The sequence below is a fragment of the Amphiprion ocellaris genome, chromosome 22 (genome assembly GCF_022539595.1).
Source record: "Amphiprion ocellaris isolate individual 3 ecotype Okinawa chromosome 22, ASM2253959v1, whole genome shotgun sequence".
Taxonomy (NCBI): domain Eukaryota; kingdom Metazoa; phylum Chordata; class Actinopteri; family Pomacentridae; genus Amphiprion; species Amphiprion ocellaris.
In genome coordinates this window covers 9,913,387-9,940,504 of record NC_072787.1, presented here as the reverse complement: position 1 = coordinate 9,940,504, position 27,118 = coordinate 9,913,387, and the positions used below count along the sequence as shown (strand labels likewise).

The window sequence follows — 27,118 nt, the reverse complement described above, 5'->3', positions numbered from 1 at the left end:
TGAAGTGGAACCAGGCTGGATGTAGGGTAACAATGATGTTAGGTAGTACTACAGTCAGCTGTCTCTGATTCCAGTATCATGTGAGCTGAAGGCAACACCTCAAGGCTGAATCCCAAACCAGCACAGATGAGCATCTATAAGTTCAGGTCAAAGGGCTTTATGCATGTTAATTAACTATGAGAACTGGTCTCTGTCAAAACAACCCAACTTGCAGACAAACGCTTCCCTCATGCAGTTGTAACGTATTCTCTGGTGGTATTACTCTGAATCCATGTTGAGAATGGAAGTGACTACTGTGGTAAAACATAGCGACCAATTATTTGAACAGTGTAGATAGATAGAAGACAGCATGAGTACTTTGTTGAGGTATTTTCCAGCCTGGCTTTGTAATTCACTTTATAAAAACAAAGAAAAAATATGAGAAGCGGTGAAAAGAAAACAGCAAAATAAATCAACATAGAAGGAAAGGTGAGATGTGGTGGTGGTGGAAGGACCTGAACTCACTTTGCTGGTTTCTTTGGAGGCGATGCCCCTGTTCTGAGAGGCAGATGACACCTGGGGAGACAAGCCCACCCGGGTCAACGACAACACCTTGGAACAACAAGAGGAGGCCAAAGAGCAAACAGAGCTTTATATGGAGAGGATTAGCACGATAGAGAAGGAAATGCAGTGATATCACTAAAAAGAAGTCCAACAGACAAGCACTGCAGCGCCCCTAAAACACTGTCAGGGGATTTGGTGGTTTGAATTCCTGCAAATTAGTTGACGAATTTACGCCACTATAGCACCATGTCTACTATGGATTATGAACTAAATCTGTAGCAGGGGTTTATCTATCATTATTAGCCATCTAAGAGATCAGCAACTGATACTTTAGCCAACATACCTTTACAGTAAAAATGAAAATCTTTGTGTTGAATAACATAAACTCCAACAGAAATGCTTTTGTCTGTGTTTGTTTTCCATATGTTGAATTAAAAATAGATTTTTTTCATTTATTCAGTCATGGAGCACACAGTGGTGAGTACAGAGAGAGCATTTCAGAATGAATTAGTACTGTCTGCTACGTTCATCTGGTTCTAGTGTTCTGAATCCCTGCCGACATCTGACTTTTCCCAGCTTTTCAAATACTCAGCATCAACTACTCTTAAATTAAATGATTTCTTTTGATTGTAAATGACAGTTACATCACCACAATCAGCTTCACCTCCTTCCAAGCAGAACTTTACTAACATGGAGAAAATGTCAGACAAATTATAAAGGAAACAAAATCTCAGTTCAGTCCAATTACCGGCTGGCCCTAAGTGGTTTTTAAGCTTGTTTCGTGCTTGTGTGGAGCATATTTCTAAACAAAGATCTGAGCTAATATGGAGAAACCCTCCAGCCAGGTGGTATTCTAGTATAAGGCTTACTGGGGGTCTCTGGTGGTGGATCAGGGACAAAACAGCACATGTATGTTCTAGAATCATCTAACCAGTTGACAAGGCAACAGAGTAGGAAGCACAAGCAGCCCAGTGGTCATAAATCACCAGGTTAGTCAACCTGATCTGACCCTCACTGTGCATTTATTAAAGGATAATTCTGGTATAATTCTCATATAAATAAAGTGCTACCTGTCTGTCAGCTGAATGTTGGACTTCTTTGTAGCGATGTCAACCTGATCTCAAGTCTTAGCAGCTATTTTGGTGAGTTCAATGTTGTTAGAATTCAAAAAACAACAGGAAAAACTACAAACGTAAGAACAAAGTTGCAAAAAGGTAAAATGACCTGCAAGGGCTCTATTTTTGGGAAAAGAGGAGAGAGGAAGAGATGGAAAAATAATGAAAGGTTTGACTAAGAAAACCAAGCAACAAGACGGTGAAACAGAAAACAAACAGAGACTGTATCTAGAGTAGTGTGAATGTGCAAAGGTGTGTTTTATGCTAACAGGTGCACTCAGATGCAGAGGTTATTCCATCAAGAAGTTGAGGAGAAATAAGTGTGAAGAAGAACTACAGGAAACCACCAGAAGCCAGTGTAGCATGTTCAATCAGAGCCAGCCATGTTAGACGTTCTGTTAGATCAGAGTCCTTCAGAGTCAGAGAAGACATGCCAGAGTTCAAAGATGCAGACTGGAGGACCTACCTTCCCTCCTCCAGGCTGGTGCTTCACGTTGTCTGTAGAGCCGATCTTAGAGCGGGCGTTGCGGATGTCAGGGGCTGGCGCTGTGCTGGGGCGAGTCCTGGAGGAGGTGGTTGTGGTGGTAGCTGTGGTGGAAGAAGTGGTCCGAGGGGCGCGGGGCACCAGGGACTTCTTCTCTGCTACTGTGGTGGAGGATGGTGTGGCTGGTTTGGATGCTGTGGGTCGAGTGCGAGAGGCAGCAGTGGTGGAAACGGTGCTGCGGGTGGTGGTGGTGGTGGTCTTGGGCTTGGTGGAGTCAGCTGGAGGGAGAGAAGTCTAGTCAGAGATTTATCGTTTGATTACCTCCCTTCAGAAACTGGATAAGTATAGAGTTCTGTCACTTTGTTTCTGGCCAGCTCTCTTCTTGCATAGATGACCAGTTAAATACAAAAAGGAAATATCATTTTGCTTGGAGGAAGGGGCTAAAAGTTCAGTGATAAATACATCCGAAGCTCAGTAAGAAACACACATGTACCTGCTACAGGAAGGTTAAAGTGAATCAATGTGAAGCTACAATTTTTCATTTTCATATTCTTGCTTCTGTACAGATGAAGGACAAAGTTTTGTATTTTCTCTTTATGCAAATAAAAGCTAAGCTAAGCTAATCATCCCCATGCACAGACTGGTATAAATTTACTCGTGAGAATTGTATTTCAGATAATGTCAGATAAAGAAAGTTACATTTTCAGGCAAATTCAGCATATTACAGCTGACATGACTGTTGTAAAGTGCTCTAGGAACTACACGGTGCCAGACCCCCCCGGCCTGTTCGATGGCCACGTCTGGCCCATGTACCTGCAACACAAGAACATCTTGTGTTGCAAAGATGCAAAAACTGAAGGCAAAACAATCCCCTATTCACAAACCTACAGTTGAAAAGGTTTCAGCTTGAGCAAAAAGAAATCTTTCAGGCTTTTATTCATGAGAATAAAAAAGCCCCAAAAGCAGAGAAAAAAATTGTGGGCATGGTGGAAAATGAAGTGAAGAAATAAAGTCTATACAGGTTGGTATGAAAACTGCAAGTGTGATACTGCTCCTGTGTGTAGAGAGAGTGATGTCTGAAAATAATAAATACTCAGGATGTTACAAGGCAGAAACCGGCACTTAAATTTAGAACTTAGAACTTAAATTAACCAAGAAGCATCATGTAGAAGTAGTAGACGTAGAATCTATAACCTTAGCCGGTGTGTAAACAGTAAATTAGCAAGTAAAACAAAGCTAAATTTAGTTGGTGTTCAGTTAACTTTGACCTTCTGCAATGAAATGGGGACAGCTGCATACTGTTGAAACACAGACCGTGAAGTGATCCTTAAAATGATCCAAATACTTCTAAACTCCCTGAATACTTATAAAAAATTAACGTAAATTGGACTTACTTAGGACTAAAACTAATAATAAACTGTCACTTTCACATGTGCAAAAATTAAAGACACTGTCTGATGATGACATCCCAGAGAGATAAACGAGAAAAGAGCGTGATAACAAACACCAGAAAGACATCGGAGTGAAATAGAGTGATAAAGCAGGTGAAAGACAAAAAAACCCAAAAAGGCCTCATCATATTGTAATGGTGAACTAATTTTCTGAAGTTTTTTTTGGCCTTTTTTTATACGGGACAATGGAGAGACAGAAAACACAGAGAGAAGAGTGGGGGAATGAGCCGTGGGTCGGACTCGAATCCACGGCCGCTGCGTTGGACTATAGCTCCTGTTTATGCTGTTTACGCCTGAACTCACACCAGTCTTTGACAAATTTTGAAAAATCTTAGGGACTAAAATACATCTACAAGTTTGTGGTATTTTTACAGGTAACTGAGGGAATAACATTACCATCACCCTCTAAATCAGGGGTGTCAAACATGCAGCCCACGGGCCAAAACCGACCCTCCAGAGGGTCCAATCAGGCCCTCAAAGTGTAAAATTCCAGAGAAGACATTAACTGCAGATTGTAAATTAGTAAAACTATAAATTTAAAATAATTTCTAGACCATGACAAGTTGTTTTGATCATATAGTAAAATACTAGATTCATTGTTCTTTTGTCATTTTGTGTCTCATTTTGTAATATTTTGTCTTGTTTTTATTGTTTTTTAGTCTTGTTTTTTGTCTCATTTTTGTCGTTTGTCTCGTCTTTGTTTTGTTTCTTGTTTTTGTTGTTTTGTGTTTCTTTTTTGTCTCGCTTGTGTTTTTGTCTTATTTTTGTCATTTTGTGTTTCGCTTTATTCATTGTTTTTTCTCGTTTTTGTTTTGTGTCTTTTTTTTGTCTCACTTGTATCATTTGTCCATTTCTTTGTCGCTTTGTGTCTCATTTTTGCAATATTCTGTCTTGTTTTTTGACTTTCTTTGCCTGACTTTTGTCATTTTGATCATAAAGTAAAATCCTATATCATTCAGATCCAGATAGCTGTGACTAAATGTTGTGTTCCTTTGCAGATAAATTGTGATCTGGAAGTTGTAATGTATACATGATAAACTGAGGCATAATATTATTGAAATTGAACTCATTTTTCTTCAGAAATTTCAGGTTGTTCATAATGTTTTGTAAGAAAATAGTTCATTAAATGTGAACATTTTCAGAATGTACTTTTTTGCACTAAAACAAAGGAAACGTGGAGTTGTGGTTATTTAGAGGTTATTATGCTGTGATTTTACTGGTCTGGCCCACTTTAGATCAAATTGGGCTGAATGTGGAACCTGAACTAAAATGAGTTTGACACACCTGCTTTAAATAGTGAAAGGGACATTTTTGGGGGAAAATACTGAAACACTATTCATTTGAAGTGCAGTGAATGCATATATTTAAATCCCCTCTGTGCATCAGTGAAGAAGTTTTAGCACCCTTTACTTCCTAAGCCCCGCTGCACTGAGGCAGAGCAACATTTCCAATCTGTCATTTCACATTCTGCTGTTCTCAGTCAGCTCTTTCTTTCCAGTGCTGAGACGAGCTGAACCACCGTCCTGCTGTCAATCCTCCCTCAGAGCTTTTTCAAGCATCTACGGCTCCTGTTAAGACATGTTTAATTGAGGAAATCCCTCCTCACCTCCATGTTTCTAAAGAGTGATTTGACTTTCTATGTGAACCCTGGCAGATTAGACAACCCCAGGCTGCATCAGCAAGAGCTGCAAACTCCTGTCAACAGTAAGGGACAGTAATCCACAGGCTGCTGCCGTGGAGGTTTCTAACTCCCCAGAGCCTTTCAGCCAGAAAGCCTCACTCTGCCCAGCATTGTCACGGTTGGACAGTGTGTCTTGCAGCGTCACTCTGCTGCTGACAGCTCTCCTGATGACAAAATGTAAACTAATCTGTCAACAGGAGGAGTAAAGCTCGAACCGAGTAGGAAGAGAGAGAGAGGAGGTATAAGTGAGGAAAAGACTACAGGAGAGGAGAGAGAAGAAAGAGAACAGAAATATATGCAGAGCAGACGGACAAAGAGGGAGGGTAAGCATGTACACAATACTAGTACCAGTACTATACTAGTACTGGTACTAGTACTGAGTGTATCCATGACTATGTGAATACAAACTGAAAATCTTCACTGTATTCAAACTGGACTGGGCATTACTTCAATACTTCATTTCTACTGACTGGGTAAAACGGTAACACCGTTTTACCAGCATCCTTTGTCCAAATGAATGTTGGAGAGAAAATTGTAATTACAAGTTGTAATAATTACACTTTAAATGAACAAATGATCTTCTAGCTATCCTCACAGCGAGAAGATCCCTGGTTCACATCCCGGCCTTCCCAGGATCTTTCTACATGGAGTTTCTCCCTGTACATGCGTGGGTTTTCACACCTTCACTCTCAGCCAGCTGGGAAAGACTCCAGCCCCCCAATGAGGATTCAGCTGTATTGATCATGGATGGATGGAAGTTGAAACTTATTTTTTAGCCTTATTGTCCCAGATTTTATTTTTCATTAACCCAAAACCTGTCAAATGAATTTGAAAAGTTATCTCAAAGAAATTAAAATCGAAATACAAAAAACTATTTCTTTTCAAATACATCTTTTGTAATTTTAGGCAAGGGGACCTTCAGTATTTCCAAATATTTATCACACTGTATGTTCTACAAAACAAATCCATGAAAATGGAGATGAAAACCTTCCTATTTCTGTTGTGTATATTATAAAAACCCGTTTACTCTGGCTGGAATATGGAAGTTGTACTTGGACCAGCAAACAGTAGCTGTTTTTCTAATTGCTTGTCAGAGAGCTCAGTAGATTTCTGATGCTCAGCCTAATAAGGACAAAAACATCCATTAACAAGTGAAGGTCCTGCAGCAGTGTGATACCTGTAGATGTCTTCAGAGTGCTGGGCTTCTTCTCCTCTCCTGGTTTGCTGTCGGTCTTCGAGGCTGAAACACAGAAACACAGATTGTCATTGTGTGAATGAACGTGTTAGAAAATATTCAGTGATCTGGAACATTACTCGTGGTTCATCAAGAAATAAATAGAATGAAAAAAACAGCTCCATACCCAGAGGCCTTCTGGCTGCAGCAGTGGTGGTGGTGCGAGTAGACGTGGTCGTACGCACTGACGTAGTGCTTCTACTGGCTGCTGTGGTTCCATTTTTGGTGGCAGCGGTGGAGCCGGGTAGACTTGAGGCCGCTTTTGGCACCAGGGGGCGCTTCTGTGAGGTCACCTGTGAAGAGAAACATTCAGAATGAGGGAGATTTCAGCTGAGAAGAGAAAGAAAAGACTGGTGGATGAAGGGAAACAGCAGCAGGAAATTAAACAAAACACCGAGCAGCCTGTAAGTGGGTCACAACACAACTTCAGTGTGTGTGGCTGCTGTCATCCGCTCACTGACTTCACACTTGAATTCAGGTCAAAGTGTTGCGTGTAAGATGCAGATTGAGTCAAAGGGCCTAAGCAACGATTGCACATTTCATTCAGCAGCACGTTTGCTGCCGTAACCCCTCGCAATGATGCCACGCTCCACATACAGCTGAGCCTGAAACAGACCGGCCACGCTGAACTGAGTCACCCTGCTGCCCTGAGCGCTGATGAGCTAAATAAAGCTGCTAATTCAGTGGTCATTGTGTCAACCGTGGCTGCATTTAAAGGGGCCACAGACAGAGGGGGACAGAAGGCTGGTGGGTCTTCAGAGGGCAACAACATGTACAGATTCATAGATTTCTACTTATATGCCTGAAGCCACAGTAAATTCTATCGATCGCTGGTCTGAACAGCATGAGGGCGATCATCAGGTGGTTTTAATGTAGTGGCTGAATGCTGTATTTTAAGATTTGCATTTACTAGAGAAAAAATAAATAAAATGTATTTTGCAACATTTCTGGATACCATTTTCTAATGTGGCACTTAATTTATTAATAGCTAAATAATCTGTTGCCATTGTTGACAAAATAATCTCACTATAAACACTGACACGGCTACCACAGACTGCTAATACATCATTTTTCCGTGCACTTGTCTAAATAATTCCATGATGACTTTTGACATATTAAGTGTTCTGGAGCCAATGGTAGAGATTTCTAATTAGATATCTGAAGCCAACATGGACACAAAGAAAAGCAGATATAAAGTGAACATCCTACATGTTGACAGTGGAGCTGACCGCTGCACATACATGTTCAAAAACAACCCGTGTTAGACACCTCTGTTCATTCATATTAAAGCCAGCTGCTGGTTTCTGTCTTCGTCAGTGTGTTTACCTTCTAGGGGAACACAGCTTCTGTTTTCTTGCATCTCCAGCCTGGACCTACCTAAAGCTGTACCTCTGACTCCTCAGATTGTTTAATCCATCACTGTGCATCTGCTCATGAGACCAGATGGTTGAATTCCCCAACCAAAGGGGAGCCAGCTGTTTGTGACCACTCCATGTCTAAATCATGTTTTTAGCCCCTCTAAGTACACAACTGCTTTTTGCTCACAAAACACACAAGAGGTAAGACATTTTACTTTTGATTCAAACCCATCAACTGTCCTCTTTAAGGTAGCCCTTGCAGTCTGATGTCATTTAATCTGACCTTCTGATCTGTTGTGTTTGAGAGGTTTTAGGATGCTGCTGGGAAGGAAGCATCATGATGAATGAAACCATCTATGGATCCAGGTGTGCTGCTCTGTATAACTGATCATTCAGCTGCCTCTGACACTTACCTTGGGCTTAACGTCACGTGTAGCGGTGGTGGTGGTGGATGAGAGGCGGCTGGTGGAGGTGGTGGAGGGCCACTTAGGCCCAGCAGCAGCAGCAGTGGTGGATGGAGCCTTGGCTGTGTCTGGTTTTTTGTCTGAGGTGAGGGTGGAGGAGGACGCGGGGCGTTTAGTGGCTGCTGCCGCTGAACCACCAGCGATCGCGGTGCTTGGACGTGTTTTGGCAGCGGTGCTCGGTTTGGTTGCCCCGGCAACAGGCTGCGACGCCAAACCAACACACATAGGATGGATGGAGGGGAAGCAAAACAAAAGGGGAAAATAAAAATAAGGAAATGGATGATAACAGCAGCAGGGTTAAGCAGCACAAGCAGCAAGTAATAAGCAAAAATAACAGCTAGCGTTGGTTCTGTTGTTCCAGTGTTAAACAGACAGCTAGGAGGGAGCTGTTCTGTAGCATAATGTAAGCTGTAACCAAGCAGTGGCAGAAGCATCAGCAGCATGCATGGTGAACATCTTGTGGTAATAAGCATTAACTCTAGTTTGAAAAAAGCAAAAAAACTCTTTTGTGAAACAAGAGAAGCTTTTTCTAATTTTAAGAAAGTTGGAAACAAGACTTTTGCTTTATGGTATTTGGCTGTTTGAATTATTTATCTTATGTTGTATGCAGATGCCATGCCTGTACATTGATTAACATAAAAAACCCAAAGGAAGCAGGTTTTCCTTTAGTGTGGACGATAAGCTTCTCTTCCCCATAGGGGAAGAGAAGTTCTTCTAGAAGATTCGAAATCTGTGTTTTAAAAGGACTTCCTGGGTTCTTCAAGCACTGTTACTGACTTTCAGAAAACCCAGTAGTTGCTGGTAACTACGTTAAGCTGTCTGTTCTGTCCAGTATTTGTTTGAGCTGATTTGGGCTGCAGTCATTCCAGATCCTGTGTATCAAAAGGTACCTAATGAGCAAAGTTATATTTATATTATATTATATTATATTATATTATATTATATTATATTATATTATATTATATTATATTATATTATATTATATTATATTATATTATATTATATTATATTATATTATATTATATTATAAGCCACATGAAAAAAAAGACATTTTCAAACTTGCCCACCACTGGAATTTACAATTCTACATTTCTAAAGACAAAGATAAAGATTTAGCACACCGGGAGGAACGTGTGAGGTGTTAAATTTGGATAATCTAAGGAAGCTCACGCTAATCCGTGTTTGGGACAGAGTATCTTCTAAACATTAAAACACACAGCCTGCTCTTAAAGAAAACTGAAACTTTTATCTTACCTTGACATTAAAGTTGGCCTAACGTGTAATACCTTCCATTAAACCACTGTGATCAGTCTAATGTACCAACAAATATGTGACACCAACACAGAAGCTCTGGAGCCACGTCTGTTTTTAGTTCATCTAATATGGATCAAAACAGTAGGTTAGTGAGCAGAAATATCTCATCCTTCTAATCAGTCCTACCTTGGTTTTCTTGTCTGCCAGGTCTTTGCTCGGTGTGGAGCTGCTTCCATTAGTTGCAGGTTTTGCAGGTTTCTTGGCCTTCTCTCCTCCATCAGCTTTTGCTGCCTTGTCCTTCTTGTCATCTTTCTTCTCGACAGTCTTTTTTTCCACCTGCACTTTATCCTGCTTCTCGTCCTTTTCGTTCTTCTGTGCTGGTTTTTCTGCAGGCTTCTCAGGTTGTTTCCCAGCCTCTTCCTCTTTCTCCATCTCCTTGGCTTCGTCGGTGTCGGCCTGCTCTATCTTGGCGTCCTGCAGCTCAGCTGTCGTCTTCATCTCTGTGTCATCCTTCTTCTCCAACTTGTCAAAACCGGTATCGAGCTTGACGGGTGTTGGCTGTGGCTCTGGGGTCTTCTCAGCTTTGTTGATGTGTTGCTCTTTGTCATCCTTCATCTCTGGTTTCTCCATCTTCTCAGGGGTTTTGTTCTCCACTTTTTCTTCAGAATTGGGTGTCTCAGTTTTGTCTAGCTTTTCCATGTTCTCTGCTTTCTCCACTTTCTCTACTTTGTCTGTCAGCTCTGTTTCTTCGACTTTATCTGTCTTGTCCATTTTATTTGTCGTATCCAGTTTGTCTGGAGATTCTTCTGCCTTGTGCATTTTACCCTCTTTGTCTTCCTTCTGCTGCACTGATTCCACTTTCTCTGTCTCTTTCTTTCTCATCTTTTCTGCTTCCTTCTTTTTTTCATCGACCTTTTCTGCCTGCTTCTCTGTCTCCTTTATTTTATCTGCCTCTTTCTGCTCTTTAGCCTTTTCTGGCTCCTTATCCTTCTGTTTCTCCTTCTCTTTTTCCACTTCCGTCTCCAGCTTGTCTGGGATCTCACTGCTGACGTATTCAACCTTTACACTCTTCTGCTCAGGTTTATCCAGAGGGTCAAACAGGTCCACCCTCTTCACACTGTCCTCATGTTTCTCATCCTTCTTCTCGGATTTCTCCATCTTGTCTGATTTTCCTAGAAAGAACGATAGAAAAGAAAGGTGATTTTAATAACAGCTGTCATCATAATCCAGGAATATAACAGCTCCAAGAATAGTTAATGGAAGCAGGTAGGCCAGACCAGTTATTTGGTCCCACAACAACACCTTCCAGATGGAGGAACTCAGAACTGACTCCAGGGCCACTGTTACCCAGTGCTGGGTCACACTCTCACTGCATTAGCGTCACCTATTAACTGCTCATCAGTCAACCATGAGACAGAACCCATGGGTGAAGTTTAAACCCAGCATCAGAATGGAGAGGAAAGGTGATTTAATTTAAAAGACAGATAGCTGTTAGTACCAGACTGAAAGTGCAGATCTGCTGTTATTTTCAAGGAAACCCATGTAAGGTTTACAGAGAATGGTCTGTAAACATAGAAATGTCCAGCGAGTGGCAGTCATGGAGGGAAAATGCCCTGTTGTTGGTAGAGGTCATAGAAGAATGGCACAACTAGATTTCACATACAGAGAGGAAACTGTAACATCCAGATCAGCATTTCTGAACATGCAACACACTGAGCACTAAAGCAGATGTTCTACAGCTGCAGAAGACCATGTCAGCTACCACTCCTCTCAGCTAAGAGGAGGAAACTGATGAGTCTCGCTCAGACACGTGGTTCAAAATTCAATGTAAATAACTTGAATGGCTCCTTCCTGCCTCGTATTTGCATTCAGGATGGTGGTGTACTGGTGTGGGGGCCCACTCTGGGTCCTTTAGCACCAGCTGAGCACCATTTAAACACCACAGCCTCCCTGAGTATCGCTGCTCATCCCTTTATGGCCTCAGCGTAATGACCCTTTAATGACTACCTCCAGCAGGAAAACGAAGATCTGGCAGGAGTGACATTAAACCACCACTGCATGTCACACAGCTAATATCATCTCAGTCTGGGTTCTTGAACATGTCAGTGAGCTCACTCAGATGGCCTCCACAGTCACCGAATCACAAGCAGAGGTGGATATTTCTCTACGGTCAACAAACCAAAACTACAGTTGGTCCATAAAGAGACAGAGAATGGGTCCTGGGTGCAGAAAGGTTCCCCTCATCTCTTCATCTTCATTCAGCAGCATACATAACTGTAAAATGCTGCTGTTAGTTTAATGCTGCACAAGGGCTTCTGAAGCAGAGAAGATTCTAAGTTCTCCCTCCACACTAATACAGAAGCCTGCAGTATGTTGTCTAGCAAGACAACATACTGCAGGCTACAATACTATGGCAGAAAAACAGGTAGTGTAGGTTAGATTTTCCTAAATTCTATTTTATGTTTGACTCATAATTTTAGTGCATACTGTGTAAATGTATTATATGGAAAAAATCTAACAAAAGCAAACAGGCGCAGGTGCTACTCAGTAGTAAAGTACGTGGAGCCTGGAGTCCCCGTTAGTGACTGATCGCTTTGATTTAAAAGAAAAATAAAAGTGTCTCGCTCACCAGTCACTCTCTGGCCTCGGGGACCATCTGATCTGTTTAGCCGCTGGGTATAAGGCTGAACCTGCATTGTTCACCTCATCGATTGAATCCCTGCACAGTAAACATGCAATCTGACGACCAGGAATCACACCGACCCATCTCATCCTGCTGACTGACTCCTTCAGCTGCTGCCCTCTGAGAGGTGCTGCAGGTCTCTGAGCTGCTTTTCTTCTCCTCTGACCAAACTCTCTGCTTTCTGCTCCTAAATACTGCTTGATCAGATTCATGGTGTAAGATATCACTGCTGGTTTGAACTGCTCTGCTTCTTCACTGTATAGATCGTGTTACTTTCAACATCTCCTCTCCTTCCTCCCACTCCATCTCCGCAGCCAGCAGAACATTCTACTTGTACTACTGCCTGCTGTGAGTGTTTCCACTCACAGCATTTCCCTTCAGATATCACACATTTAAACTGGGTGTAGGTTTTTAGACCTAACATGCCAATTTAGTTGAAATTTACCAGCCTGCCTGGTCATCCTCTGATTTCTTTCTTCTCATCTCTCATGCACTACCTTCGCAGTCCAACATCATGTGACTTAAATAAACAAATACAATGAACAGTGAATCCTTCCTGGTATGCAGCAAGGATCCAAACAGCTGGCTAAAAATCTATAGAATTAGTGGATAATTGATCCTTGTTTAAATATGGATTTGTAGCGGATATAGTTCCATATAACTGGTCCCTTGTGGATGGTGATGTTGGCCTCTTAAACCAAATACCAAGCACTGTGAACAGGCTAAAAGACAACAGCTCCCCATCGTTGAGTCACCAGAATGAAACGTGCATCATCTGACCTCAGCTGACGATGACTTAACGAAGTCTGAACATGGTCAGAGCTGCTGACTCAAGTTGTGTCCCAGTTTAGGAGCTCCAGCCTCTGATGTCCATATTTTTTAAAATGAATACGACACAACAGATCCAGTTCTGTCCTCCAAATCCTCCGGAGGACAGAAGCAGAGTATCCATCACACAGAAGTGTATGTCAGAGAGTGGCCAGCCTGTAGAAATGAAACCTTTGCTTTCAGCTGAGGGAAGACTACGACAAGGATGGACACAGGAGAAACAATAGAAGTAACAGAAGCAGGAAGTAACAAGCTCCATTTACTCCACTGTATGCACACATTCACATTTTGTGATAAAACTGCACTTGATGGAGTAGTTTTAAAGCAAAGAGAGTGTCCTGATGTTCACAAGCAAGTAGTGAAAGGTCCTCACTCCATAGCACCTTTAACTGGAGCTCCACAAAATACTTTACAGTTTCTCATTTATTTTTTAAACTGAGGAGAAACTTGGGGTTTAGTGTCTTCTTCAGGAATACTTCGGCATGTGGAAGGTCTGGTGATTTAACCGCCAATATTAAGATTAGTAGACGACTTGGTCTGTGCTGACAAGTACTAATCTATGTTAAACTTAGAATACATTACTAATGCCTGCATAAGAAACATTTTATGTAGACAACAGTGATTTTAAATTTCACCCACAGCTGGGCCTTGGACAGAATACACTTGTATTTTATAGATTATTCATGGTGAAATGTCACATCGTTATCTCCTCAAGATTAAAAACTCATTTAGCCACTTGTGCGATGACTGAGGAGACCTGGATGAGGTGAGATCACACCTGATCTGTGGCTGTCTGAGGGGAACTTTCAGAACAGTGTGATATGATGACTATTTTCATTTTCACGTAACAGACAAGGTCCATGTTTATCTGAGATCATTAATATAGGAGGCAACAGATGGAACTTTAACCTCTTAAGATCCAAATATAGAAAAAAATGAGCAGAAAAATAAAACTAAAACATATAAATAATAATAATGATGATGATGATGATGATGATGACAATATATAAACCCAAATATTGAAAAAATGAGCAAAAAATAAATAAACCAAAAATTACACACACATACACACACACACGCGCACATATATAAACCCAAAAATAAAAATAAATAATATAATAATAATAATAATAATAATAATAATAATAATAATAATAATAATAATAATAATAATAATAATAAAAAATAATAATAATAATAATAAAAATAAAAAAATTGCAAAAATAAAACAAAAAATATAAATATAAATAATAACAATAACGATAATATATAAACCCAAATATAGAAGCCAAAAAACAAGAATACATATAAAACAAATATAAAAAAATGAGCAAAATACTATACATAATAGAAAATAATATATATAAAAAATAAAACTGATGTTGTATTTCTGCAACAGTCTGTTTTACAGGGTTAAACTGTCTTTGATTGTGATTATGTTTAAAATTGATAATCTAAGCAGCAATTTTCCAGTTCATTTTCCCCAAAATACATCGGTCAGGGTTTGTTAAAGAAGTGTCAGACTGTTTGACCTCATGAAGTTGTGTATACTTTAGTGAATGTGTGTTAACAGCATGTACCATCAGGCTGGATTTTAAAGAGTGCTGTCAAAATTAAACTGTAATTACCCACTAAATGTGGTGTCATCTAACAGGCCTGGTGTTTAAATAACTGACTTCCCTCACAGGTCTCACCACCACATGGATCAAAGAAGACAGGGACCAAATAAAGACACGAGGTGCTATTTCTCTAACAGCCTCTAACAGCACAGATTTACATGCCCTGCAGGCTTGACACCAAAACTTCGCTTTGCACGAAGAATGATGAGCAAAGAAAGAGCAACAACAAAAGCCTTCAATCCCCCTGCTTGGAAGTCAGCGTGGGAAATATTGATCAGCAGATTTAGAGGTGAGTGGGTGGACAGAAAACGAGCAGGGAGGAAGACACTAGAGAGGCAACAACAAGATTAAAAGCAGAAGATCTGATAGGGAATGTTTACGCACCTCTTCTTATCTGTTTAGTTGATCTAAATTCAGGTTTATAGCTGCTTTGGGAAATCACATCATGTTGATCATGGCCCTTAAACTGAACTTGTGATTAAAGAGGAAGAAGGAAAAAGGAAAGCGAAAGGACAGGAGTGAACCAGCAAAGGGAGCTGGGGTGGAAGGCTTTAAGTTTAATCTGTGACAGACAGATTGAATGTTTGTCTTCATCATCTTCATCTGTCTGGGAGGTGAATGGTTACTGCAGAGGAAGACGTGGAGTCAAGTCAGACCAGCTGGTTGGCCTAAACTATTAGTTTTAACTGTCAAAACTCGAAAGTATCCCCATCAACTTCAGAATGGCACAGTTTAGACTCAAAACCAGTGTCTTTTAGGTTACTGAAAATGACTGGGGGCTGCAGGTGGATGGTTAGCAGAAGGTTCTAGGACAAAGGTCAGAGCAGCTCATGAAAAAAAAAAAGAACTAAAATGAAAGTAAACTTAAAAACTGAAGATTGTGAACTATGAATATGGACTAGTTCCTACTAATCTGTGCTGAACTGGCCCTTGTGAAGTGATAACTTGAACATCACTCGTCATGATACAGCACATCTGCAAACTATACAACTACATGTTCAGAGATTGTTTTTGAATGGAGAGTTGGAGAGACTTCTTTGTAGCTTTAATGTTGCCCTGCTTGCGAGAGTTTTTTCAGACTGATTATAGTGAATTAAGAAGCACCGCAAGTGCTTGTTCGACCTAGTTTAACCTGCAGGAGACTGTGAAGGCTCCCGTAACACCTTTTGCTGCCACTGCGGACATACATTCATGAAAGCAGGGAGAAAATGAAGGCTCACAGGTGAAAAGCTCAGGAAGACATGTCAAAATAGGACCCCACTGCCTCAAAACTCAGAAGCTGAGCCCTCAGAAAGTTTGGGAAAACCCTGGTAACTATATACAAAAGAAAAAACTGCCCTAAATAACACAAGAACGAACAAAACCTTCATTTTCTACACTGCAAACAATGAGCGACTCAGGAGATCAACCCGATCCTCTAATTAGGACAGAAATCTGATATGTGTCACAGCTGTAGAAACCTAGTGAACATGGCTTCATTTAAGCAGCCTACTCACTCTAACTCTGTTTATTCCTGTGAGACTCTGTTTCTCTCTTTACAGCATGCCTTTGTCTGATTTCTGGACTTCTGCTCACCCTGATATTAAGTCCACTGCTGTTTGCTGCGTTGTTTGGACTTCACATCAGACTGAACATCATCAGACAACAAGTGCGGAAACTGGACTGTTATGGATGAAAGTTTTGTAGCTGTCATCAGCTGACTCACTGCACTCGTCTGTCTTATATACTGCACATCTATTTTTACTGATTGTATCTCTACACCTTTCCAGTTTTACCTGTTTTCCAACCAGCACTCACTCTCTCCCAGCCTTTCTTTCTGTTTTTGCCAGCCCCTGCAGCTGAACTGTGAACTTGTGTAAGGTGTCTTTTTTCACCAGTTATTTCAAGCGACAAACAAGCGAAGCTGCGAGAAACCGCTCATGCACATGCCTGTGGTATCCAAGTGAGAAAAAGAACATTCATCAGAGTAGGGCATCAATTATTAATGCAGTCTGCGATTGGAGGCATTAATCACCGGGGTGTGCCCTGAGGGCGGATGTGGAACGATGGAGGAGCATTTAATGGAAGGGTGGAGAATGCTGCCAGTCCTAACTGCTGGAGCACAACAAATTCATTTTCACAATATGAGGTTCCTATCAGTTGTTTCTGTTTTGTGGTGAATAACACCTGTGTGAGTATTCATGACATTTGAGAGAACTTGTTTTTAGCATCAGTTAAACTCATAGGTCCTGGCTTGTTGTATGACAGCTGTACAAAACGTGTCTGTAGGAAAAAAGGAACATCAAGCCCTGCACTATAAAGTTATTTTTTTGAATCTTTGGTTGTATTTGTGTGAATGAAACCCTGAAATGGACAAGTTGTGTTCAGACTGATTTGCAACACAAACTGTCAACTTCTGTTACTCACACAAATGACTGCAGGACTGTTTGCAGCTCCTATTAATCAGCCCCTTATAGCAGTTTGCTTCTGTGTCAACTCTCTGTCACTGACTGACCTCAGTATTTACCAAGAACCACTGACTGCATATAAAAGACAAACATAGCCTTCAGATCTAAAAAGTAAAGACATCATTGAGTGCCTTAAACATCACATTATTCAAGCAGCCTGCAGAGGGTCACTCCTCTGGTTGCATGGAAGTCTATGAGAAAATGACCCCATTTCTCCCTTCATAAGGAAAATGTTCACCTAAGTGAACATTTTCCAAACAAGTTTATGGTCTCAACTGGTAGTTTCTGGTTTCCTTGATGTTCATTTTGTAAATTTAGAATAAAACAGACAAGCAAGCAGGTAATGTTTTAGAGCAGTGACTGACAGGTCAAAACTGCATCACCATGTGGAGCGTCCAATCAGATCCATCCCTCACTCCTATCACTCCTATACATTTAGTTTCAAAAGACCAAGATGGCGATGGCCAAATGTTGCACTTAAGGCTTCAAAATGGTACCTCACAAACCAAAGGGAGATGTCTATCTTTAATACTTAGTCTTTGCCAGGTACTCATGTCTTTCTGTTTTCTCCATTTCTATCTTTCTGTACATGTACAAAAAGATAGAAACAGAATCATGAGTTTTATTCTCAAGCTTTAACAGCTTCAGCTCTTGGCGTTGTGCTTTTGCTTGTCTTTGTGCTTTGCAGTTTGTCTAAATAAACATTTAATGGATAAAATAAAACGTAATTTACAGCCGATTAGTTTGGTTTAACATGTTTGCAATGAACTTGAATATCTGCATGTGCAAAAATGATTGAGCAGAGTAAGAAAGGATAAGAAAAGGTTCTTGTATGTGGCCCAGTGTATGCAGCTGGCAGTTATCACAGGAATATTGCTGTTCTTGTTGCAGAAGCTGGTGTTGGTGTCCGGTCAACTTACTGCTTTAGCGGAGCTGCTAAAGCACCAGGATGCCCTGCAGTCGCCCTGCTCTTGTGTAATATATGGCTCAGAACAGCAGAGAACAATGAGCATCTGGGTGCAGTGATCTGAAGGTTTCATTAGCATAATGATAACACTTAGAGCTCATTTAGGGCTGTTAAGCTCAGACTCTCCTGTAGAGCACTCAAAGCTGTTTTTTTCCTTGCCTTATTAATATGGTAAAATATGCCCACTGTACTCCCCTATTAAAACATCTCTTTAAGCTGTCACTTCATTTCAAGAAAGTAGGTTAATAAAGGCATGTCTGACATTTGTAAAGCAATAATTGTGATTTATTTGGTTGGCATATTTACTCCTATGTAACCTCCTTTTGGATAAATGAACACCGGTGGTTTCAGGGTGACCTACTGTGTACACTTCATGAATGTGTTTGTCTTTCTGCTCAAACTTCACTTGAAACAGATGAAAAAGTTCATTATCTTAATTTTTAAAAAAAAAATCTAAAGCAAATAGACAATTTAATGATACTGATCAACTGAGGGTTGAATGATTAATAAACTACTCAGGACTCATTTCTGAAGACTTCATCTGGCTCCTCAGGTGGATTATGTAAATCAGCTGTTACAGACGCTGCCTCATTAAAACGCTGTCGCTCTTTGCTCCACAACACGACACGACACCGGCTCTCTGGCTGAGCGGAATCTATCACTCTTAGAGATGTGAAGGCCTCACTCCATCAGCACATCAAACACACTGGACACTGAAGTGGCTGTGAAGTGAAAACAGCGCAGAGTGGACTTGGTAGTGTCCTACCTAAAGTGTGAGACCTTTGTTTGGCGTTCTGAGCAACATTAGAGCCTCACTGGCCGCTCAGTTATTGTACATACTAGATCTGAATAGAACCTATTTTTCACTTGGTTTCAACTCATTCTTTTTACGAGCTTATGGCTTAACATGTATGTGTCTGACACAGTGTCTTTAGAATGTGGTGGTACTGTAATCAAAGATCGGTTTATGCAAGCGTCAAGACACTGAACATATACTAACAAGTCAGACTATCACGACCACTCAAACATGAAGCATGTACCACTCTCATACCAGTGCATGTCAAGGTCTGGTAAGTGAACAGTCTTTCTATGGGAGAAATGGGGAAAATGTAAAGATCTGATGAACTCTGATGGTCCACATTTTTATGGCCAGAGAACTGGATCTTGGCATCTTGGATTGAAGCCTTGTGGGGTTCTCCTGGTCTACAGAGTACCAACCAACACTGGTGCAAGGAGGGACCAACCATGACATGGCATCAGGTTGTTGAGGAAGTCTTATCAGCAGCAACTTGCAATTTACAAGACTTAAGGGATTTCTGTGCTAAAGTCTTAGAACACCTCCAGAGGTCTCACTGAGTCTCATTCAGTTAGATCTGTTCTGGCAGCACATAAGGCAAAGGTAATGATGATTATTTATCACATCAGTTTATACACAGCTACTTAGACAGGGAAGAATGCCAGTGTTTTGGGCCAGTAATAATCTTGTTTTTTATCTTAGTTCTGTCAAATCATTGTATTCTGGTCAGTCTGAGAGCCAAGTGATCAGGGAGCATACACACTGGTGCAAATGCACCAAGCAGCAAGAACACAGTTTGAATCTCAGCTGACTGGACCTTTACTTTGTGTTTTTCCCCTGCTTCTACATAATAACTTCTATTTGTCTATTTTAAATTCAGGATGTGAATGTTTTGAATTTACCAGCAGTTTCCATGAGACTTTGGTAGAAAATAACTGTAATGTTGAACCAGCTGTGGGATGCAATGCAATAGCGCCCAGCTTTTATGCTTTACATTGGATATTACATCACATACAAGGAATGCTACATTTTGGCAAATACACAACCTGGAAATTCATTCAGCTTTAGCTGCTAGCAATTCAAATTCTGTACTGATGACAGGACAAGAGCCAACAACCTGTTTGTGATACTCAAGAAAAACTTGACAAAAAATGAGGCAAGTCTTCTAAAAGAATTTCTGAAAGTCCACCAAGCTGGTTGATGCCATCATGACAAGAAAGAAATGAAGAAGCTGAAAAAGCAATCAGTCAAAAGAACGCTGTGGGAGGACTAATAATTAGCCAATCAGCACCATGGGCAGAAAAAACAAGGACCAAGGAGGAGTACTAAGCAATTTAAAGTTTGATTAACATACTTTTCTGACAAGACATGCATTGTCAATTCCACCAACATATAACTTTGTTTTTACTTGGCTTTGTTCCACTCCTAAAAGTCCCAGCTAAAACAGCATGTTGCCATGGCGACATATCAATGTTAACTTCAAATGATGTTAGATTCAGCAGATATGTTGGTCTCTCAGGATTGGTTAGGGAAATCAGATTTTCTCTATGGATTAAGAGTAGAAACAAGGTCACACTGATGATATAATCAGTGTAACAAGTGGACAATTCTGTCTGACATCAGGCACAAAAAGATAAGCAGCAATTATTCAAGCTATGCGTAGTACCTCTATACTTCGTTTTGATTGTGTTAAGATAATTTGAAGAAAGTGTTGTTGTAAAATGTACCGAGGGCTAAAAGGTGCGCAAATACACAAACACACACAAGAGACTTCAGTGTACATATTCAGAAACATTAACATAGAAACAACTATTTGCTTGCTTCTGCTTGCATAAATAGGCAAACGAATAAATATGCAGACAACGCAGCAGTTCAGCTCTCTGACAGCAATTAACAAACAGAACACATGGCCAAGTCCCAAAGCCATTCACTACTGCTGAACAAAGGGCTGCTGCTGGAGAACGCTCAGTTCAAAGAGCCGTCAGAACATCATGTGACGATTATCTGCTTGATTCTGAGGCCTTGTCCACACGTAGCCGGGTATCTCACAAAACGAAGATATTTTTCTACGATTCGGCCTATCATCCACACGAAAGCGCAGATTTACGTCATCAAAAACGATTCTTTTTAAAAATTCCAACCAAAGTGAAGATTTGCGAATTCTCCGTTTTATGCGTCTGCATGTGGACATCAGTAACCGGGGTTTTGCGTTTCGAAACGTCACCGACTGCGACAAAATATGTTCTTACGTCCCATATGCGACCTGTGTTTACATTCGGTAACAGTATAGATGCTCTCACAAGGTTTTGGGCGCTGTTGCTTGTACAGGCGCTTTTTACTTGCTTGTTTTTACAAGCCCAGATACTGCTCCACATTCAACAACACAGGCGAAGGACGACGTTAAGGACGGTTATTCTTACTCTGATTGGATAGGATTTGGGGAACTACTGCCACCTAAAGGTCCGGCATGCTTATGAATGTGCTTAAAAACGCACATATGCGGTGTGGATGAAGTTTTTTTCTAAAAACGAGGTGGTGTGTACGTAAGTTTTTTTCTAGATGGAGGGGGCAGGATATTTGGTTTTACAAAAACCCTGCTACGTGTGGACAAGGCCTGAGAGTGAAGGTGGACATCCCTGAAAACAGAAAATAGTAGGAGACAAAATAATTCGAAGTGACAGTCAGTCTACACACTGGGCGTAAATTCAGCTGGATTCTGATGCTCTGAACTCAGGCCACCTTTGGCTAACCCCTTCTTTCTAAATTGACAGAATCTCTACCTCGTGCAGTTTCTCCTTCTTTCTCTTCTCTCATCTTTCCACATTTCTTCCTTTGTTCATTCCCTCTATTCTTAATCCCCACCCCCCATCCAAACATGGTTTGATAAATAATCCTCTACAGCACTGCATGCATTCATCTGTTTACTCCCACCATGCACTGGGCTTTAATGCCTGTTCTCCCTTTCTATCATGCCCAACACTCCTTCTTCTTTCTCTCCATTTCAGATCTGCTTATCATCACTCTCCACAACCTCTCTAGAGACATGGAGCTCAGACCACACCACAGGATGCTGCACATGAGCAGTTCATACAATAGAGCTTCATGCAAACCTTCAAAACGTCACTGTTTGGAGAAAATATTGTACTAGATTTTACTTTTTTAAGGGAAACAGTCCTGAATTTCTGACCTTTATCCAGTGTGCATAGAACACAACAACAGGACAAACAGAAATCTTACCATGACCTTGGTAAGAAAGCAAACAGATGCATGAAACACAACACACAGCCTCCGGTCAGATGACTCTGGCATGCTGCTGTTTAGACCTGAGTGGGGCAGGAAAATAAAGATCACTGGCCCTTTAATACTCCAGTGGCCAGGCTGGCAGCCTCTGCCACACTCAGCTTTGTGGTGAACGATGAAAACTACAGTGGCACGCCAGCAGAGAAAAAAGAGAAACAAAGAGGTGAACTAAAAAAGAGGAGAGGCAAAGTGTGAGACAAACTGAGGGAGAGACTATGGTTATAAAGAGCACCACCGTAGTGGGCCACATTTCCAAGTCAGTGACCCCGTTCTGGCTCCGAGACGGCCATCACCCGACATGACCACGACCCGCTTTCAGCCATCTTGGCTCTGCCTGTCTTCACCATGAATGGAATGAGCATTCTGAGTGAGACAGAAGAAAGAGCTGCAAAGAGATGGCAGCGTAGACAAACAGAAAATGAAGGAAGCACAGAGATGGAGCCTCCATCGGTTTTAATGAGCTGTGTTCTCCTGACCCTGAATCCAAGTGTCAGCTACTACACAGCCTCATGCACGCTCACTGTGCTGCATCACACATTAGCATGGACATGAACAGACGCACTCAGTTGCACATGAAGACAGCCAGCTGTGTCCACAAATCCACAAATACAACATACCTGTTGTTTCACCACACTATCAAATTATTCTATTCACTCTGAGCTGGCAGACCTGGAGCTAAAACTGGCAGTCTGTGCTTGACCAATAGAAGCAGACAGATTCGACCATCATGGACTGTCAAACAGCCTGGGGTGGGGGGTGGCGGTGGGGGTGGGGGGGCTCTGTTGCTGTCGACTTGTCTCGGCTTTTCATTCTTTCTCTTTTACTCTCTGGCTCTTTCACCGCCTGACACTCCTCCTGCTAGTCTGCAGCTATCCCTATCCCTAAGCCATTTACAAGCTTAGACCAGAACACCACATCTGATTCAAAACTGTCAGCAGTCAGTAAATAAAGCGTTCAAACAATGAGTCACTGCCTTCATCAGTAGGTCAACACATCCAGAATTTTCACTCATTTATGAAGACAGCACAGCAAGGCGAAGAGCTTTCTTTTAAGTAACCTTAAAAGAAAGCTTAATGCTGGAATGCTGTTTCATTCAGTCAGAAAACAGCATTTCTCATTTCACTTGCTTGTTCTCCTGCTTGCGTGCCGCATCAAACACCCGCTGACATGTCACATTTTAGATGTTGTGCACTCCTCCATATGTTAATGTATGTTTGACATTCTAATGACAGAACAGTCAATTAACCTAGTATATATTAGACGTTCACATTCATAAGACTTTTTCTAACACTAAAAGCCTGTCAAATGTCTACAATGTTAGAATCCAACAAGTTGAACAGAACTGAGTTTCCCTGTTTGATACTCTTGCCACTCAACTCTGACAAATGACACACTAGAGGTAAAAGACGAAAACGGTCTCTACCTACCATCTGCTGTGATGAAGGGGTTGGTGCTGGAGTTCATGCCCAGGCTGGTGTAGTCACCAGTGGCAAGGTCACCATCATCAGAGTTCCCTGTTACTGTTGACATGTTTCCAGCTCCAAAGTCTACACCTGCACCAGTCTTAGTGTCCACCTCCTTCCCATCAAATTCTGCATCTTTAACCTTGTCAGATTCAGGACCTTCAGTGTCGGAGCCTACGGTAAGAGCAGAGCTGAGGTCCCTGCCACTGGACCCTTTGGGGCTGAGGGGCACTGGAAGCACAATGCCACCTGACTCCTTATCCACCTTAAAGCTCTCCACTGGGGCCTCTAACGGTGACAGAGGAAAGCCAGCATTGTCATCCCTCAGTGGTGGGAACGGGGATAATGAGAGGCGGGGTTCGGGTGGGGCTTGCCGCAGGTCGATGTGAGTGGCGCCAGCCGCTGAGAGGGTGGGCGGTGGGGTCGGGGGCTGGTCTTCTGCAACGGTCAGTGAGCGCTTCATGGAGTGTGGTGAGCGGCGAGGACCACCCATGGGTGATGCCAGCTGGTCCAACACTGCCCCGTCTCCACTTGGATATTTATCAGGCAGCTCCAGACTGGTGGGGACCGACAGGTGGGAGCATTCTGACATCGCTCGCCTCATAGCCTTCCTCTGCTGCTGAGCCCGGCCCATGAAACAGGGCTCCAGCTCTTCCTCTTCTTCTATCTCCTCCTCCTCACTGTTGTCCCCTGAAGAGCCCTCAGATAACTGTCGGACCCCAAGAGCTGCCCCAGCTCCAGCCACAACCTCGTCACCCCTCTCCAAGTGGTTGTCATTGACCACTCCTATGATGCAGTAGTTAGGGGCCACCTGGGGCATGGCCACCTTTGGGCTGGACTCAGCTAAAGTGGAGTTGTTCCATGGTTCATCCCCATCGACTGGAGATGCCTCCATCAGTGAGGCTCCCATTGAATGTGGAGATGTTGCACTGGTGGGTGATGACAGCTCCATACACCTGGCAGGGGATCCAGGAACTGGCGGCAGGGAGACCCTGCTGCTGCCACCACATACCGGGGCAGAGGGCAGACGTCCTGGGGAGGCTGGTGAGGGTGATGGGGAGGAGGACAAGGGGCTGTCTGGACTCTCCCCTGCACTGCCCAGTGAGGCATTTCCCAGCGAGGTGCTTCCAGAGATGCCCCCAACTCTGCCTGGTACCTTCAGCTCTGCATCCACGCTGCCTCTGCCTGGCTGCTCAAAGAAGCACAGTTTGTCTTCATCCGTGAGTCCCGTTGAAGTCAAAGGTCCACCGCCTACCACCAGGCCCCTCGGGGTGCCCATGTCTACGCCTGAGGGGTGCTTCCAGTCCCAGCTCTGAGCCGGCACAGTGGGAGACATGGACGGCACCTTACAGAGCTCACTGTACTCTGAGAAAGGAGAGCCGGGCTGCTGATCGGAGAGAGAAGACATGCTGTCTCTCCTTTTTATTCACTTTCTCCTCCTTTCTTTGTGTCCAAATCTGTCTCTGTGTCAGTCTCAGGTGTCAAAAGGTAATCTTTACCACTTCTCTTCCCTTCTCTCCTGCTTTCCTTTGTTGTCGTGCTCTGTTCAGTCACTCAGGTGTGCTCTGCTCTGAACTCAGTCACACACTGAGGCTGAACTGGATGTGCAGATCTCTCCCTCGTTCCCTCCCTCTTTCTCTCTCTCTCTCTGGTCGTCTTACTGATTATTGCCGCCGTCATGTGACCCAGTTGTGGCTGCCGATTGGCTGCTGCTAGTTCCCAGATCCCGCCTACTGTGGTGGAGTGAGTAAGCCCCCTCCCCTCTAGTTCTCTTTCACTCCACGCTTTCCTCCCCTCGATCCCGTTCTCTCTCTGGTTCTGTCTCTTACAGCGAAAAGAACATCACACACACACACACACACGGGGGGAGAATTGGAGTGCGTGTAGAGAAACACACTGAAGGGGAGATTGGATTTGAACTAAAGACCTTTCCAAACCAAACACACTTGACATCACATGCACACATACATACACGCACGCACGCACACACACACACACACACACACACACACACACACACACACACCCTAGTGATCTGACCTGTTACTATTCTGTCCCTTCCACCGGCTCTCTACTTAATAAACTCTTCTCTTTTGTCTCCCTTGTTTAATGTAAACTACAGAAGGCTCCAGGCTCAGACCTTTAAGTCCCGTCCATTCTGCCGTCTCCCTAGGAGAGCTCTGAAAACCCTCCTTGTTCCAAGCAGTGCAGGTTCTTGTTGCACAGCAGCAGACATCTTCTGCTCTGCCATGTGGGTGTGAGATGGATAAAACAAGAGAGGTGAGATAGGCGACAGCAGAAGCTGTGAAGGCTAAAGAAATGAGACCATGAACAGCTGTGATTGTAAATGTGTGAGGATGTGTGAATATTTCTGTATCTCTGTGCGTGCGTGCGTGCGTGAGAGAGAGAGATGATACGAGCATCTCAAGAAGAAGGAAAGGAAGACGTTTATGCAGGTAAAGAGGCATTATTGTCTGTCAGACTAAATCTGGTCACACGTGGAGAATTAATGCCAACACTTCTACATACACATATACACACATCATTTAACACAGAAACACAGACACCTATGCACACATATGCACACACAGACACCGTATTCTCCTAAGGAATCATTTCTGCCATGATGCTTGGAAGACATAGACATGTTTACACATGCACAAACACACAGTTCAGGCTAAATCAGACGCACACTCTGAGGCAAGTCTGGAAGTGTTTAACACAAACACTTTCAGCTCCTTTGCTTCTCATAAAATCCTCCTGATTGCACCAAATCTAACATTTTAAAGAAAAGACATGAATATGGCAAACGTTTACTGGGGTACTGGACTGAAACAATCAGCAGGAAGAGAAGTTTAGTTTGTCTTTGCTTGAACAAGTACGAGTTGTTACTATAGTTTGTATGGCAACATGTGGGAGGAAACTATAGCCGAAAAAAACCTATTTCATGGATGAAAAACATGAACTAAAGTCGAAATAGCATCAGTTGTCCTTTATTTAACTGCAGAGGGAAGCAGACCGATTCTTACCACTTTCATCCTCAATGCTGACCTCTTGTCTTGATAAGCATACGCTAAAATACATTTTCCACAACGCAAAATTTATGAGTACAACCACATGACTATAACAGTTATTGCTGTAGTGCTGTTTCTGCGTTCTGCATGAGGGACAATGAGATTGTCTGTGCAGCCGGATGTGGATCTATTGTCATCTATTGTCACCCACTTTCAAAGTCTATGCCCATGGATGTGGCTCCTAAATGTCTTTATTGGTAGTGGTCCCCTATTTGGCCATGCAGGACAAACTATTAAGTCAAAGACAGAACTTATTATGCATGAAAGAATCACCTGAGGCTCCACTGGAGGTATTTTAAAGCAAACATCAGTATGTGATGGGACGTTAAGGCTAAGGTGAAGGAAAACAGTGATGGG

The 27,118-nt window shown here is 42.3% G+C and overlaps 1 protein-coding gene across 2 annotated transcripts in view; it reads right to left on the bottom strand.

Moving 5' to 3' along the window:
• LOC111578709 (microtubule-associated protein 4) overlaps positions 1–27,118 on the bottom strand; it is a 173,733-nt gene that overhangs the window by 12,208 nt on the left and 134,407 nt on the right. The window contains exons 1-7 of one of the 2 annotated variants that reach the window (XM_055007114.1): positions 23,652–25,307; positions 9,771–10,756; positions 8,280–8,531; positions 6,636–6,801; positions 6,452–6,514; positions 2,125–2,420; positions 505–591 (exon numbers count right to left, since the gene is read on the bottom strand). In XM_055007114.1, the coding sequence (XP_054863089.1) occupies positions 505–591; positions 2,125–2,420; positions 6,452–6,514; positions 6,636–6,801; positions 8,280–8,531; positions 9,771–10,756; positions 23,652–25,095 (3,294 nt within the window). In that variant the 5' untranslated portion in view covers positions 25,096–25,307. Of the gene's footprint in view, positions 1–504; positions 592–2,124; positions 2,421–6,451; positions 6,515–6,635; positions 6,802–8,279; positions 8,532–9,770; positions 10,757–23,651; positions 25,308–27,118 lie in introns of those variants that run through there. The other variant, XM_055007113.1, reaches the window with a different exon arrangement.